This window comes from Pelobates fuscus, chromosome 2, assembly GCF_036172605.1.
Source record: "Pelobates fuscus isolate aPelFus1 chromosome 2, aPelFus1.pri, whole genome shotgun sequence".
Taxonomy (NCBI): Eukaryota; Metazoa; Chordata; class Amphibia; order Anura; family Pelobatidae; genus Pelobates; species Pelobates fuscus.
Window position 1 is genome coordinate 238,175,863 of NC_086318.1, and position 17,073 is coordinate 238,192,935.

A 17,073-nucleotide genomic window follows, 5' to 3' on the forward strand; every position below is an offset into this window, starting at 1 on the left:
GTTGCTCGCCAATCGAAATGATATATCGTTTTTAATTGATTGAGGGTGGAGGATGGAATTCCCACCGCTAGTGCCTGTGTCTTTTTAGCATTGTTTTTATAGTAGGACATCTTTCCGTACCTGTCTAATAATGTTAGTAGGGTCGGTAACGTAGTTTCCGGGTGCGTTAGAAATAGGAGGACGTCGTCCGCAAAAAGGGCTATCTTTTGGATCCCTATCGGCGTATCTAGTCCTCTGATTGCGAATGTATTCTTTATATGTCTAATCAGGGGTTCCATACATAAGATAAATATTAAGGGGGATAGTGGACATCCTTGCCTGGCGCCATTCGTAATTTGAAAAGAGCGTGACAGGAAGCCAGAATTAAATATTTTAGCTGCAGGTTTAGAATATAGAACCATAATACATTTCAGGAATTCCGTAGGAATACCCATGTGCAGCAGCACCGCCTGCATATACGTCCAATTTAAGCGATCAAATGCTTTTTCAGCATCCAACGCTAGAAGTATGCCCTTTTGGTTGGTAGAGTGGGCCCAGGAGATTAGGTTTAAGAAGTGGCGTGTGTTGTCTCCTGGTTGCCTATTGGGGACAAACCCTGCTTGTTCAGGAGAGACCAAATCTTGTAGGATGGGCTGTAGGCGCATGGCTAACAATTTGGCGTATAATTTTAAGTCCGCATTAAGTAGCGAGATCGGTCTTAGGTTGGCACATTCGGTAGGAGGTTTTCCAGGTTTAGGGAGCGTAACAATGTGAGCTAGCAGCATCTCCTCCGGTATGGATCCTGATTCCCGAAAAAAATTGAAAAGATTTGTGAGGTACGGCGTCAGAAGGGGTTCGAATGTAGTGTAAAAGCAGTTGGGGAATCCATCTGGGCCAGGGGCTTTATGTTTGGGTAGCTTGCGGATTGCGTTTCGCACCTCGTCTTCAGTGAAAATGGCCGTCAACTTGGAGCTGTGGTGTGCAGTCAGGTGTGGAAGGTTAGCCTCTTTTAAGTAGACATCTATTTCTGTCTCTAGTGGCTGGTGAAGGGTATCGTCCGATGTGAGATTATATAGCTTATTATAAAAGGTAGCTAGTTCATCTACTATGTCTTGTGGGTTAAATAGTTTCGTACCTGTAGTTGATGTCATATATGGGAGTTTGGATTGGATGTATTGGGATTTTAGGCGTCTTGCAAGCATTTTGCCTGCTTTGTTCCCCTGCATATAATAGGAGAGTTTCAGTTTTCGTAAATGTCGTTCTAGGGTCAGTAACGACAATGCATGTAGCTCTTCTCTTGTTCTTTCAATTTGTCGAGAGAGCAGTTTGGTTGGCCTGATTTTGTTATCTCTGTCTAGTGTTTTGAGACGTGTAAGTAGTTTTTCATGGTCGGTGTATATCCTTCGCTTTTTTATAGATCCCGCTTGGATTAGAAGACCTCGCACTACAGCTTTAAGAGCCACCCATTTAGTATCAATGCGCGAGGGGTCATTTACGTGGTTTTCATGGAACATTGTGATGCATTTGCGAAGGTTGGCGGCGATATCGCCATCAGCTATGAGGGATTCGTTCAGGCGCCATGTACCCCGACCTCGGGCCGGGCACATGGCCCTGAACGTGACAATTATTGGGGCGTGATCAGACCAAGTTCTTTCTCCTATGTGCACTGCTGTAAGATTCGTGAGGGATCTCTTGTCTACCCAACACATATCTATACGTGAGTACGTGTGATGTACCCGTGAGAAATAAGTGTAATTTTTCTCCTCCGGATATAGAGTGCGCCAAGTATCGTATATATCATTCTTGTGTAATAGTGTACTAAGATTGTGGCTCAGAGTAATGGCCTGTTGAAGTGGGCGCTTATCTGCTATTCTTTTGATGTCTAAGTCTGGATCTAATGTGCAGTTGAAGTCCCCACAAATGATAGTGTGGCCCACCCGCAATTTATTTATCTTGTTTAGCGATTTATTTATAAAAGAGGTTGGGGAATTGTTGGGTGCGTAAATGGAAGCAATCGTGAGTTGCATGCCGTTCAGTGTGCCTACCACGATGAGGAGCCTGCCTTGCGTGTCTGCGTAAGTGGTATTTAGTTGGAAAACCCAGTCAGTGTGAAATAGTATGGCTACGCCTTTGGTTTTGTTAGGCGAGAGAGCATGGTACACTTGGGGATATTTGGAGGGTAGGAAGGTAGGAGGCTTTTTTATACACATATGCGTTTCTTGGAGACATACTATTGCTGCCTTAGATTTATGTAAATCTTTTATCACTGCACTTCTTTTGTATGGACTATTTAAGCCGTTTACATTCAGAGATAAGCATTTAAACTGGCCTGCCATTAGTGGTGTGTATTTGGGTTGGGATGCTTATTATAGGTAGGTCTGCAACCAATCGGGGATGCAGTCTTCCGGAGGTATAACCAGGCCCTAGATAGTTGATGGTGGAGTGGTGCCCTGCAGGTTTCTATAGTTATACAGGAGATTGCTGCTATCGAGGTAGGGGTTGGGAATGGGGGACGGACAGGGGGAGAACAAAAAAGAAGAATAAAAATAAGTATATACAATATCTCTCGAGCCCGAGAGAGGAACAAGGGATACAATGGGGAGACTTCCAACTCGTCCATTGAAGATCCCGTCTGGGGGTCGTGCGGAGCGGGACCGCACCCGGGCCGTATGGTTGTTGTTAGTCTGCGTATCAGTATTTTCTGTCGGGGGGGCGCACTTACGTGCAGCAGCCTTCTGATAGCCTGCGTTTTCACAGTATGGGCCATGAACTGGGTATCGAAAAAGTTTCACACAAGGAACCTTGGATATTTGGTAATATAGTGTATTCAGTTGAATATCTAGGTGTTGTTGGGTAATAATAATTTGTTTTCTTTTATTTTTAATTATTATTATTTTTGTTGTTTTTATTTTATGCTAATTTTTATTCTTTCTTCACTCTGCGCTCTGTCGTTTCGGGAAGGGGCTTGTGATATTCACAGCTGTGCGATCAACAACCTGAACCTGAACTGGAGTGGTAGCATGAATGGATGTGGCGAACGTGAATAGTAGTTCACAAACAAGCGAAACAGATGGTTCTAGGCTATACCTTATTGTCATTGACATAATGAGCGAAGGGTACATCCCTGGTGCAGCGAATCAATTGAGTAGATTACAATTTAAACAGGTATATTTGAACGTGACATTAACACTAAGTATAACCTTGTAGACATTATTAACAGTCCAATCGCGACATAGCTTATTGCTGAGGGTAGTACAGTCACATGATAATTACAAACATTGAATGAAGTATATGCAAATTCTTAACTCTAAGCCTACTAAGTGTGATATTTTTCTTTTTTCTTTTTCTTTTTTTTTTTTTTTTATATTTGTTTTAATTTGCCTGTGTTCTGCTGATACGGGAGGGGTCATGTAATGATTAAGAGCGTATTGTAGCAGCCTAAATCAGAGAATGGTAGCATGAGTAGACTTTGGCAAGCATAACTGGTTGGACCCCAGCATCCTCGTGATGTCGTGATTGTTATCTAGTAGCAATCAGCAGTGAACAGTAGGGAGACATCTCTCTTCGATGGAATCCAAACAGTTAGGTAGGTGCAAATATGCTTGAGACCCTTATTGTAGTTTTGTGGTTACTGTATAAACGCGGCATCGTTAAGCACAGAGAATATGACAATCACATGGTAACTGCTACCAACGGACTTAAACATGTGTAATTGCTTAACTCTAGAAATAATAAAGTGTTTTTTTTTTTTTTTTTTTTTTGGGGGGGGGGTTTGTAATAGAAGATTATATACATGTTTTAGATTTGTCATTGGAGATTGTATACATGTTTTAATTTTAGTCTGCCTGCGTTCTGCTGTTTCGGGAGGGATCATGTAACGGTTAAGAGCATATTGTAGCAACCGAAACCAGAATATGGTAACATAAATGAACTATGGCAAGCAAAATTGGTTAGTCCCCAATATCTCTATGATGTCACGGCTGTTATTTAGGTAGGTGCAAGTATGCTTGGGACCCTTATTGTAGGATTTCGATTACAATTTAAACGTGGCATCAATTAACACAAGGCATATGACCATCACACGGTAATTTCTAACAATGGACTTAAAGATATGTAACTGTTTTACTCTAAAATTAGCAAAGTGCGATTTTTTTTTTTTTTTTTTTTTTTTTTGTTTTTTTGTTTTTGTAAGTGGAGATTATATACATATTTTTTTTTTTTTTTTTTTGGTGCTTAATCTGCTGCGTCGATACCCGTATATAAATACCAATCCAGTCGCTTGCAGTTGTCGGTTGCTTCCACCGCAGCAGAGAAAGATTGTAGAGGGAGCAAAGAACAGCAGGAAACCGTTTATGGGAGTCCATATGAAGATTCGGCCATATACAGTCTCGGTCAGTTGGGTAGGTAACTTGTGATATTGTGAGTTTTGGTGGTGATAACGAATTCAGAAGGCCGTTGTCCCCATATCTTCTCTAGCGGGGTGGAGGACCCACCATCTGCCAGTCTGGGCGGATCGTCGACGGTGAGGGTGTTATAGCTGCAGGGCTAGAGGCATGGCCTTGTGCTTTCCAGAGGCCCCATGTTGTGAGCGTGGCCAGTCCTCCTATCGGGTCTTCTATAATATGGAGCTTGTTATTCCTCCACACCATGAGTTTGGTGGGGAATCCCCATCTGTATGCCTGGTCGTGGTTTCGTAAGGTTTTAGTTATGGTGGAGAATTCCTTTCTCCTCGCCATCGTTAGTGCCGATAGGTCGGCGAATATCGAGATGTGGGTGAACGGTTCCGGCAGCGTCGATTTTGATCTGGCCGCCTTGAGTAGTGCATCTTTAGCTCGGAAATAGTGGAAGCGAGCTATAATATCTCGCGGTACTTCTGCCGCGAATCTGGGCGGCTTTGGGATGCGGTGGGCTCTGTCAAGTTCCCAAGTAGTACCTTGTAGGTCGGGAACTAGTGTAGAGCAGAGATTTTTAATATAGATAGGTATCTGATCGGGTGTGATGGCCTCTGGGACCCCTCGGAATCTCACATTGTTCCGGCGGGAACGGTCTTCCATATCTGCCATCTTCTGCCATAATTTAGTGTTCTCCTCCTCCAATTTCTGCATTTTGTCAGCTAATGTGTTGTGGGCTGAGCATAGATCGTCAGTCTTTCTCTCGACTTGATCTGTGCGGTCTCCCAGTTCCTCCAGTTCCTGGTGAATGCCAGAAATAACGGTTGTAAAGTCTTCTTTAATGGTAGCCCTCAGGTCCATAAGCATATGTTTCAAGTAATCTTTAGTTATGTGATCATCGTCTGTTGCTTTTTGCAGGGGCGCCTCGGAGTTATTGTCAGTCTCAGGTGACTGGGCTCTGCTTGCGGCGCCATCTTGGGCCTGCTTCTGTCGGTCTTTTTTAGGTGGCCGGACCGCGTCTGTTAGCTTTGTTTGTTTAGAGGGTGACATGGTGTCTCTCCAAATGTCCCCACTCGATTTCGGATCTGAGTGTGTCAGTGAAGTATTGATTAGTCGCTTGTTAGGCCCGGGTTGATACGGAGCTCCTACTCCATGCGACCGATCGTGTCGGAAGTTGGACACGCCCCCCCCACTAACAGGTTTATAAACCTCACCAAATGAGTCAGACATTAAAGTGTAACATGATTTGAATAGTGTATAAATAAACCCACATCTTTCAGATCTTTCTTAACTTGTTAATGTCCTATGTATTTTCACAGTCTAGAATGAGAGAAAACATAAGGCACGTGTTCACATATTGCGCAAAAATGTTTACTTTTATGACTGCTCAGCTGAACACGTGATTTGCTACAGGAATAGAGTGACTGATGTCACTTCATTCAAATGTCAGTGTGCTGGGAAAAAAAGGCAGCATGTTGGCATTTTAGCTTAGGTACTTCCTACTTCGGGTAGGAGGGTGTGTGTGGGTTGTAGGTGTTAGATGTTGGTGCTACTGTACTGTAACACCCACAATCCCTGCATAATGGCTAAGGCATGGTCACAGGACAAGATGTATGTAGTACATTTACATGTACAGACTCAAATATTTATTTCAGCATAGTCACATAGGATGAAGAAAAAACAAAAAACTTGTGTTCATGAAATTAAGCCTCTCATGTGTCGGTTTCTACCACTGATCCCAGAGAAGGCATATAGCCCCTGTTGAATCGCTTTCTAATTTTGCAACAAACTAGGGGGTAAAAAAGCCTTCTTGATCCCAGAATGGCATTTCAATCTCTCCTTGGATAAGGAAGCGGTTACATCTAATAGTATATCCATGAATATAATGTTTTTAAAAGAATTCATCCAGTTGTTCTAACACAAAAAAAAAAAAAAAGGCAGACTGATAAAACCACCCCATCAGGCAGATAATGAATAGATTTCTAGACAATTGTTTGTATTGGCTTTAAATATATTTGTAATCACATGCCCTCTGAATGATGTCTCATTTTTCCATGTTAAACAGATTAAAATGTGTAAGCCTTTCTTCACAATTAAAACTTTCCATTACCCTGATGAATTCTCTAGCCTGCGTCTGCACATTTTCTAGTACCATAATATCCTTCATTAGAACAAGTGCCTAAAATTATACGGCATATTCAAAGTGTGGTCTTACCAGCGATTTATAAAGAAGCAAAATTATATTTTGGTCTCGAGAATTAATACCCCATTTTATGCATGACAATACCTTACTGGCCTTAACAGCTGCCTATTAACATTTCACATTGTTGCCCAATTTCATATCTACAACTATTCCTAAATCTTTCTCATGTGTTGGTTTCCCAAACTAACTACCATTTAGGGTGTGAATAGCTTGTACAGTTTTAAAAATGTAAGACTGAATTTTTGGTTTTCATGAGTTTAACAAACTCACATAACCATTTATTTCCATGAAAGTGTGGTACAAAGAAAACATGTAATCTACATTGGTAACTTATAAAAACCTATACACACTCTCTTTTTCTTTCCCAAGCAGTCCTGTAGATATTTTACATCATGATAATGAGGAGCTAGTTTAATCTTGTCAAGTTTTTTTCCCCCCCTTCTTGAAATGAGAGTTTGCTACTATGCATATTTTCTTGACAGAGTAATTGTCACGCCAGCCACGGTTAGCGATTACCTTTGGCCGCTGCACATCAGAGCCATATAAAAGCTTTGCGTACACATAACGCAGACGTCCTCATGTTATGCCGCACACATTCCAAAGTCATCTGTTGTGGTTTCCATTTCTGGTAAATCCAAGAGCGCATGTTTTCTGTGGATTCCTATTTGTTATTGACTTTTGGTAGGTACCTTGACTTCTATTATTCTTGACCTTGGCTTGTCTCAGTTTACCTTCTCTGTATTCCTGACCCCAGCTTGTCCTGGTTATTCTAGTTTTTACCTTAAATCAGGCCATTGTAAGGTCCGGAAATACATTTTAGGGTTTTCAGGTATTCTGCATTTGGTTAATTCGGGATCAGACTAGGCTGACAGTATTTTGCTGTCAAACTTTTATATAAAATATTGACTTGACAAATATGGTTCTGGGAAAAGTATATTTGGTTACTTATATTGCATTTGGGAACAGGAAGCACAGCAATTCCATTCATTGAAGGCAGACACCATCTTGGAGGAGGAAAAAACGTTATTTAGATAAATATCCTTTTAAATTATTTACATTTGCTGGTATTTCCACCATGACCATGCTTGCCAATAGTGCCTGCCCACCAGAGGGGTTATTGTCCTTTACCCCTGAGAAAACATTGCTGCTTTACTTTTAAGTCGGTCTATTTATTTATATTTATTTAAATTAGAGTTCTTTGCAATGCAAAAGGCACACAATTTTGGCATTAAAAAAAATTAAATAAAAATGCACCACACTTTATATGCAGGGCCAGACTAAGAGCCTAGTGCTGACAATTATGATGGGCCCAATTACAGATTTTTAATTTTTTTTTTAATTTTTAGATCGATCAAAAAAACAGTTATACCTCCCAAGCGTCATGAATCTGATGGAGACTGTGCTGAAGGTTAACTCATAGGATGCAGCTATGTGAAAACACATACCCTATGCTAATCTCTCTATAATTTATGCTCTCATATTTCAAGTAAATCCATACCCCCTAATAGCAGTGTCCAGTGAAGCAGGAAGTCAATTGGCGGGGTAAAAGGGTACGCCACTGACTCGAACCACGTAACCAGAACCGCCGAAAGGGGCGAACATGCCCCAAAAAGGGGCATGTTTGCCCAAAGCACTGGAAGGCCAGCCTGGCGTGAATGCATGTCAGGCTGCCTGCCAATCATGCAGGCTGGCCAAATAAGGGCATACGATCCAGACAGCACCCAGAGCTTGGCATAAATGACTCTAATGATGTACTCACCCCATGCTTTCTAAGGACTGTCCACTAGCACTCACATGTCAACTTGTCTCCTTACCTTAATAGCAGGCAGAAACTCCTGTCTGGGACAGAGAACAGGTGTATGTAGTGAGAGGAGAAGAAAGGGGACATACCACAGTGTTAGAGAAACCAAAGACAGCATTACTTTAATTTCCTTGTCAGCAAAGTCCACACACGTTTCCATACTTAAGCAAGAGTATGTAAAGAATAGTGTAATAGAGCTGCAGCTCCATCAGCCCCTATGTTTATACATCTAGGGCAGTGTTTGTCAGTGTGTTACGTTTGTGTGCGAGTTTACATATACTTGTGCATTTGTGTGTAACAGTGTGGATCTGTGTGAGAGTACAGCATTGAGATCTATGGAGAATCCTGCAAGACCGGAGAAATACAGAGACAAAGCAGACCATACTTTGTCTCAGTATATCTCTTGTCTGGGTTGGAACTGGGGTGAGGTGGGGGACAGTGCCACTTAAATATATGCGGTTGTCTCTCTCTCTCTCTAACCATACATTTGTATTGAGCAATGTTTCTGCGTTCAGTGTCTGACAGAACTTTGTTCAACAACTGATGCTAATTTACTAAATATAAGACACAATGTATATTTAATTTATTGAACTATGAAATAAATAGTGAATAAAAGATTCATGCTGATGAAATATCCGCTGATTTAAATACTCACAAATGGAATTCTATTTAGTCCTTATATATATATACACACATACACACATACACACTGCGCCATGAGCTTTGGATTAAAACTTCCTTTATTGTAAAAGGAAGTGTGGAGCGCCATAGCTCCATAAACAATGTTACAGAACGGAACAGGCCGAAACAGCTGATGAGCAAAGAACGGGCCTGGAGGGAATGTGTATACTCTTTTGGCCCTTTTCTTCAACTGGGAGTTTATAATGCTTTGAAGTGATTATGATCATGTTTTAGGCAAGCCATTATTAAAGTAAAAAATAATTATTACTGAATAGAGACATTACATGTATCGAAATGTCCCTTTGTAGAAATGTTGTATTTCATGGGTAGAGATAAAACTTTTAGAGTATTTCCTACTTTAAATCATCCTTGGTTTGAAGCACAGCTTATACAAAAACAAATTTGAAAGATTTTCTTTTTTTTTTTTTTAAATATTGTGCAGTTTTCCTTTAACAGGAGTCAAAATTAAGGAACCCTATATACAAACCGGTCTTGCATTAGGTCCACCGGCGTGACATCATGGGAGTAGGAGATGGAGAATTAAGCAGGTGGCTGCGGCCTATAGCCTGTTGCGGCCTGGTGATTCCCTGGCGGGAGAAGCGGCCGATCTCTTTGTCTGAGGCTGCCAGGCTCTTTTGTGAACACTCTGAACCCCGTACCCCCAGCCTTCTGGACTGAGTGGGGGTAGGGGGGGCAAGTTATCCCAGCCCCCACTGGCTTTTTACCTGTGTGGCAGTACCAGACAAGCACCACACTCACCGCAACAAGATAGCGGCTGAGCTCCCAACAGAAACCTCTGAACCCACCCTGCCTGCAGTGGAAATTCAGTGCGCAGTGGATCAATTCATGAAGCGGTTGGATGACCACTTTGAACGCTTCTGTGAAGCCTTGGAAGCACGTTGGTCAATCTCAACACCTTAAACCCAAGAGGAGAACCAGAGGGCTAAGTGAGCTTCCTTCGGTCAATCCTATTCCTACTTAACTATGTCCATCTACCAGCACATCCTGGCCGAGGGCCACTAAGGGTACGACCCCAAAGCACTGTCCACACGGACAGAAAGCCGACTGCAATGGTAGGTGGCATCCCATCGCTGCCCTCTATTCCTCCCCTGTGGAGGTTGAGTTTGACTCCTACCCCCAGGTCAGAGCAAGAGGGACTCCCCACATCACCTGGAGCAAGAGGGACTTCCCATATCGCCCCTGGGGCATTGCTGCCTCCCGTATGTTGACCAGGTTTAACCTACCAGAGGTCGGAATAGGCTGACTTCACAGAAGTCCTTACCTCCACAGCTACTAAGCAGTCCATCCAGTCACGCGCCTACAGCCAATTGCTTCTGATATGATTTGTGGTGTTTAATTTTTCATTCTGAGTACTGTATTGTTCTGTAGTATTATTGCCATTTTCATCGAGCATGTCTTTTAGCTATATAACCACACAGGGAGCTAACAACCACTAGCTAAACTCTGTGACCACCTCCTGCCTATAGCTAGACGGTCCTCACTTTTTCTTGATGTATTTTATGGCACTACTCAATTGTTATCTTGCATATTATTCTATTTAAAAAAAAAAAAATTTTACAAATAAAAAAAAGTTGTAAAAATTTTAAATGTGCTGTTACTCATGACATTATGTGCGCTATTTACCAGTCTGAAATCTTGTCTCACACCAAAATGTCAATCTGTGTCTGTATATCTGCACAACCAAAATAAAGAATGTAAAAAAAAGGAAAAAAATAAAATCAAAATGAATAAAAAAAAAAAAAGTTACTTCACCCAATATATTTGGGTTTACACACCCCTTAAGCACTGTATAGGAGAGTGAAGAAGAGGTCACTCCACATGCTCGCATACATTACGTTTTGAAGAGGTGTTACAGGGAGAAATCACAGACTTTGAAAGATTGATAACTAAAAACAAACTTTTCTTAAATACTGCCAAAACAGTCTCAATGGTATTTGGAACAAAGCCTATATTACTTCAACTAAGTAATTCAAATAAAATAAAGCAAGAGTCTACAAGATACCCTTATAGGCATGCTCCCACTCCTTCACACAATGGGTGGGTATTTCCTCATTAGAATATAGGGTCTAGGGTACTTCTTTAATCTAGCAACGGTGTATTATACAATTTATTCAAAGTAACAATTAATCAAAACTAATTTCATGGTCAAATAGGGGTTTCAAATCAATTATTGAAATTGCAAATCAATAAAATGAAGAGAACTGTATACTTTGACTCATGCAAGGTTCATTTTAGCTAAAAAAAAATTAACAACACAAATATAAATGGAACAAAATAAATGGTATTGTATAGTGCCAAGGGAAATCGTGATTAGACAATATTTTCAGCTATTTCTGGCACTACGAGGGTAATCGCAACCTCATAATTTTTTGCTCTCTGATTTTAGCTCCTAACAATATTGATACGGCTCATCACTCAAATAACTCACAGCAAAACAATGTCCTGACATGTATGTGCAATAAGGTTAAGCCAATAGGGCACACACACTTCTATTTACAATGTCATGTGGAGAGAAAGTGACCGTTGGGGTCACAGATGTTATAGCGCGACTGCTAGAACAGGCCCATGCAAAGAAACAAAAGGATGCCATTCCCGTGATAATTATCCCAAAGGGACAAGAGTTAATACTGGAGAAAAATAATGAGAGATATTTCAGCTGCTGTTATAAATCTGTTAAATCAAGGGAACTCTTTATCTAGGGTGGAAATTCTTACAGTACAGAAAAAAAAAAAAAAAAAAAAACACACCTCTCCCAAATGAAATAGATCATAGATTTATTTTTTAAGATTATTTAATTCACTCGGGGTGACGACTTCAGAAAGTCTACAAGACATTGACGATGACAGGCTGGCAAAGGGTTAAAGATTATTTTGTAAAATCAATGTATACATAAAACGTTTTTTTTTTCGCTCTTATCTTAATATAATTATTTGAAGGTTTATAATAAAAATAAATAAAATGGTCCACAATACAATACAAATAGAACTACTGAAACAATCATTCATACTGTTATCTGAATAATTCAGGCAGAAAAGAAAATGAAAACGTTAAATTGTTATAAAAACACTTTCCTACATGGTCCAAAGTTGATGGAGCTTTATAAAAATAAAAAATAAACTACACTGTTAAAAAAAACAGCTTAACCCCCCTTGAGATAAAGTGCCTCCAGTGGACACTATAGCAACTTTAGATTAAGTTGTTTTGGTGCCTGGAATGTTCCTTTACGTTTGAAAATTCAATGTGGAAATATCAAATACAATTTAGAGATTTAAAGGGACTCTCCAGGCAGCAGTTTTAACTCACCTGGTTCCAGCGTCGGGAGCCTCGTGAAGCCGCACCCCCTATTTCGTCAAAATGACGATATAGGCGGGCGCAAGCAGGGAGCAATCATTGCAAGGGAGCAGTCATTGCTCCCTTGTGTGGCTTTGCCGCACATACTTCATAGGGCGGCATTCAAATATACAAGCACATATGTTGGCTCACCTCACATCACTCAATTTTTATACACGTTTTATTCAAGTTATGTTTACTGTGGGTTTTTATATACATATTTATTTCACGAAAAGCACCATTATTCTTCTATTGATTTTTTGGCGTGTATACAGCAAATAAGGAAAGTTAGACAGAACATACATTATTGCAATTATTTTACACATCATTCATTTTTTCTGACTTTCACCCCAACACTTAAAATACCATAAACACAACATGTCATGATGTTGGTTATAGTGCTAGAACTGCCCTGGCACCATCCAAGTGCAATTTGTCAAAACATTTTAGAAGGGACTGACAACATATCTGAATCGCCCGGGATAATTTTGACCATATACCCTGCTTCCATGATTCTCCTGCAGGAAAATCCCCTTAGCGCTACTGTTCCAAGCAGGGGTGTGCTCATCAACTGTGAAATCAATTGATTGTGGTCCTGGATTGAGCATGCTCATTGGCTGAGATATCAGCTGAGTGCTCTCAGACAATGATTGCGGTCTTGAATTGGCCTTGCTTAGCTTTTCAGAGCCATATGGCTTCTGTGGCAGGGTAAAATTAGATGCAAAGCAGGTACCCAAGGGACAGAGTTAAGTTGTTAAACTTTTCCAAAATTGTTTACTATTAAATTGGGAAAATGTCAGGGTACTATTAATACAATAACCACTACCATGGTCTGTAGTCTGTATTTTAAATGGGGCTGGTTAGTACTAGACTTGTGCACAGATGTGTTTCAGATGCTACGAATCAAATGGGGGGTGCCCAATTTTTGAACATTTTTGTCTACTGTTTATTTTTCTAAAACTTACGCAGAGGTTATTTGCACTCAGGAAAAATCTGCCGCTTTCCTATCCTGCATTCTTTTGAATGCTGGGAGGGTAAAGGCAATTCCCCAAAATGCAATATTTTATAAAGCGGGATAATTTTCAGCACCTGTCAAAATATGGCTACAGAAACCCAACACCTTCAATAAGAAGGGTCCTGTGGTCAAGGTATGCCGCTAGCTAAGCTTTCTTCTAGCATATCCCATCTGATATTTGGAAAGCCTCGCAGAATTGTGGTTTATTTTGTAGAATAAGTCAACACCACACCTTGTTTTTATGTTGATTTTTTTTTTCTTTCATTTTGCAAGCAAAACAATGTCAAGGCCCCATGCTGATTCAGACTTCAAACCTGCCTGTAGATTTTGTGTACAGAGGTGACAGAAAGGTCTGATGCAAAATAGGTTTATGTTTTTTTTAAGCTGGCAGGATCACATAAACCACTACAAACAAGTCCAATACAGACCAGCCAAAGATAAACATTGACAAGAAATTTAACTACACGAACAAAGCACATTTTGCCAGTCCATATAAAAACGAGATCACAAAGTATCTCCACCACAAAATATTAAAAGGCTTTACATCTTGTTCCGCCACTATTACTTGCATATATGTGAACAACTACTGAATATCGGGATGCTGTACATAGAATGCTCTATATACAGCAATATGTACAGTGATTGCCATTCTAGCTGGTATCAAACATGGCACTGCTATGCATAGTGCACCATGGGAACCGCAGTTTAAGGTATATGGAGTGCAGTTGTTGGAATGATTTGACATGGTTTGCTCTGTATATTAGGTACATCATGTGTCCTACATAGATTGAATGGCGTGCATTTTGAACGTCCTTCATACAGTGATAACACCTAACCATTTTAAATAATATTTTACACAATACCCAATCTCTCTATGTGAGTGGTAACGGGTTCGAAGACCAGGGGAGAATTCAAACGTAAAACCTGTTTTCTATTAAGCTCATTGGACTATATTGATAATGAAGACAAATTTTCTCACTCCAACTACTACATATATCTATAAAAATATAATATTTTCTGCTATTATTGGTGTTTTGACAAATTGTGCACCCCAATGTAAATTAGAGATCAGTTGAGCACACTGCATTCATATTAGGATAACATGGTTTACATAATATGCATGGCACACCACAGTCCATATGTAATTTCATTTATATGTGACAGGTGACATGGGCGTAGGGAAGACAATGATGCAGAAGCATAATTGCTGGAACAATATGGGTGTGCGTTATTAGCTGGCAGTGTACACAGCTCATGCTAAATAGGACAGGTTGATTAGGCAACAACCTGCCAATCGCGTTTAGAAAAGTGGGATTTAAAAAACGTCTCACATATCAGCTGGTACAGCAACAACAAACCATAACAACACATATTATGAAATTGTTAAGGAGCATGCTGGAACTTTTCCAGTGTATCTCCAATTTGTCTTCTGGTTGTTGTTTTTTTTTTTTTTTTTTTTTTCCCCATTATATAATCTACGGGAAGTAATGATTAATCCAAATATTGGGATAGCTAAACTTATTAAAATGGACCCTGCTCATAATGTATAAATGGTCTATAGACACTCTGAATTAATATAAGTAGATAACTGAAATACTCACGGACTGGCACCTTCTTGTGGTCCAAGTGGGAGACAGTGTTGTGCAGACATGCCAGTCTGCGCTGTAGGTGGGCACTGCGTTTGCCCAGGGCCACTGCCTGGCTGTGGATGCTGCTGAATATCCCCTCTGCATGCCTGGAGAGATCAGAGAGTTGGTGGATGATGCAGAGCATTGTGTGAGAGCTGACATCTAGCATGGATCCGAATACAACGGCTGTGCCATCCCGGGGTGGATGCCCATTATTGGCACTTAGCCTTCCCAGGTGGGTGGGTTGTACTATCCTCAAATGAAAAGGCATGTCACCAGCTGCAAGGCAACACCTAGCACTGCAAGAACTTTCTGATGTCTCCTGATTTCACAAGATTCCAGGGTGTATCCAGGCAAGCTGGGCTCCCAGCTATTTAAATCACTGCTGGATTCCTAACCCCAGCATCACTGGTGTGAAGACCCTGGGGTGTAATTATACATGGCAGGCAGGGGAAACGCAGGCTAGACTGCAGTCTGCTCAGGGAACTGGCTCTTAACTCCAGCTTGGGATCCAGACAAGGAAGCACAGACACCTTGATCAGGGTAAGAAACCAGAGGATGTTGGTGGTACCACTAAACACAAACCTTTCATTTGTATTCCTGGCGCATAGTCATGGTGAACCCTGTAATCCTCAAGAATTAGAAGCAGGGATCCATAGCCTCAGACTCAACTTTAAAAAAAAAAAAAAAACCTCGCAGATCCTCAGCATGCAATAATCTAATCACTAAAACTTTACTTTCCATGTGACATGATTAGCCCAGAGATCCTTGCTTTTAATCCAAGAAACCAAAGAAAAACCTTTTTTTTTTTCGTTCAGGTAAGTGGCTCCATGCACAGGATGGCTGGTGAATAGCAACCCATACAATGTATTGTTCCTCAATGCTTGCACCAATCTGTATCCCAGAGGGTCAGGTCCATGAGGATGGAAATAGCAAATAAATAATCAATCCCTCCGATTAAACGGCTGCAATGTGTAAGGTGTCCCCTGCCATGTTCATCCTTGTCTACAGGAAGTTAAGAAATTAACTCAATGCATTTCCAGAAGGATTGGATTTTCCTGATTTGCTAAGGAGGCGACAAGCCGAACCAGCCGTAGCAGCACTTCCACGGGAAAAGTTGGCAGCAGAGCCGGTGAAGCACTGCCTTGTGTTTCAAATAAAACAGGAAAAGAGCCTCCCTCAACCCCTCCTCCATCTCCATCTCCACCTCCTGTGTGGATAGTCTGCACACTCCGGGGAGGGGAGGGAAGTGCCTGCAGTCCCAGGGAATACAAGCAGAAGACAAAAAAGAGAAATGAGATCTAACCACCTGTGGATCCCTGAGATGTTTGTCCAGGAAATGTACACCTTCCAGACACAAGCAGCAAGACATGGGAATCATACTGAGTACACCTCATGTCATTTACTGTGATTGGGCAGAACAGGAAGGATTGTACACGTTCTCACCAACTGCACACGTTCTAATCAAAACAAAACGTAAACAAAACCTGGAATTTGACTATGTCTGTTCAACCATAATTCACCTCTTTCATATTAAGGTCACCCACACTTATTATATATCATTTTATTCAGGAGAAACAGGGCTTTCATTTAACATCAAATATTTAGCTATGAAAGATAACTTAATATGAATACAATATAAAAAAAAATGTGAGAAATTAAGATTATTATTTTTTTAGTTCTGCATGACATTTTAACTGTGAATGTCATAAACGGTTTGCTTTAACTGCAATAAAATACACATATTTGTATTCAGCAATTGATACCGGAGAAACTGACTGAAGCCAAGCACAGAGAGATGGACACAGGTTTCTTCAGGAAGGAAGAGATTCTTTATTCGATTCACCGACCGGGACTCAGAGGGACTAATGTCACCAAAATACAACAAGATCTGAGCCCCGAACAATAGTGTAGGCTCCTTATATAGGCATGTAACTCCTCCCATAATAAGCTCCACCCACACATACTCTTACCCAATCAATCGAACAAGAACTAACTTCCTGTTTGACCACATGGCTTGCCTA

At 40.8% G+C, this 17,073-nt stretch overlaps 1 protein-coding gene across 3 annotated transcripts in view; it reads right to left on the reverse strand.

Moving 5' to 3' along the window:
• Nucleotides 1–15,696, reverse strand: part of NHSL1 (NHS like 1) — a 227,465-nt gene extending 211,769 nt beyond the window's left edge. For all 3 annotated transcript variants that reach the window (XM_063443283.1, XM_063443280.1, XM_063443286.1), the window contains exon 1: nucleotides 15,023–15,696. In XM_063443283.1, coding sequence (XP_063299353.1) covers nucleotides 15,023–15,320 — 298 coding nt within the window. In that variant the 5' untranslated portion in view covers nucleotides 15,321–15,696. The remainder of the gene's footprint in view (nucleotides 1–15,022) is intronic.
• Between the last annotated feature and the right edge of the window lie 1,377 nt (nucleotides 15,697–17,073).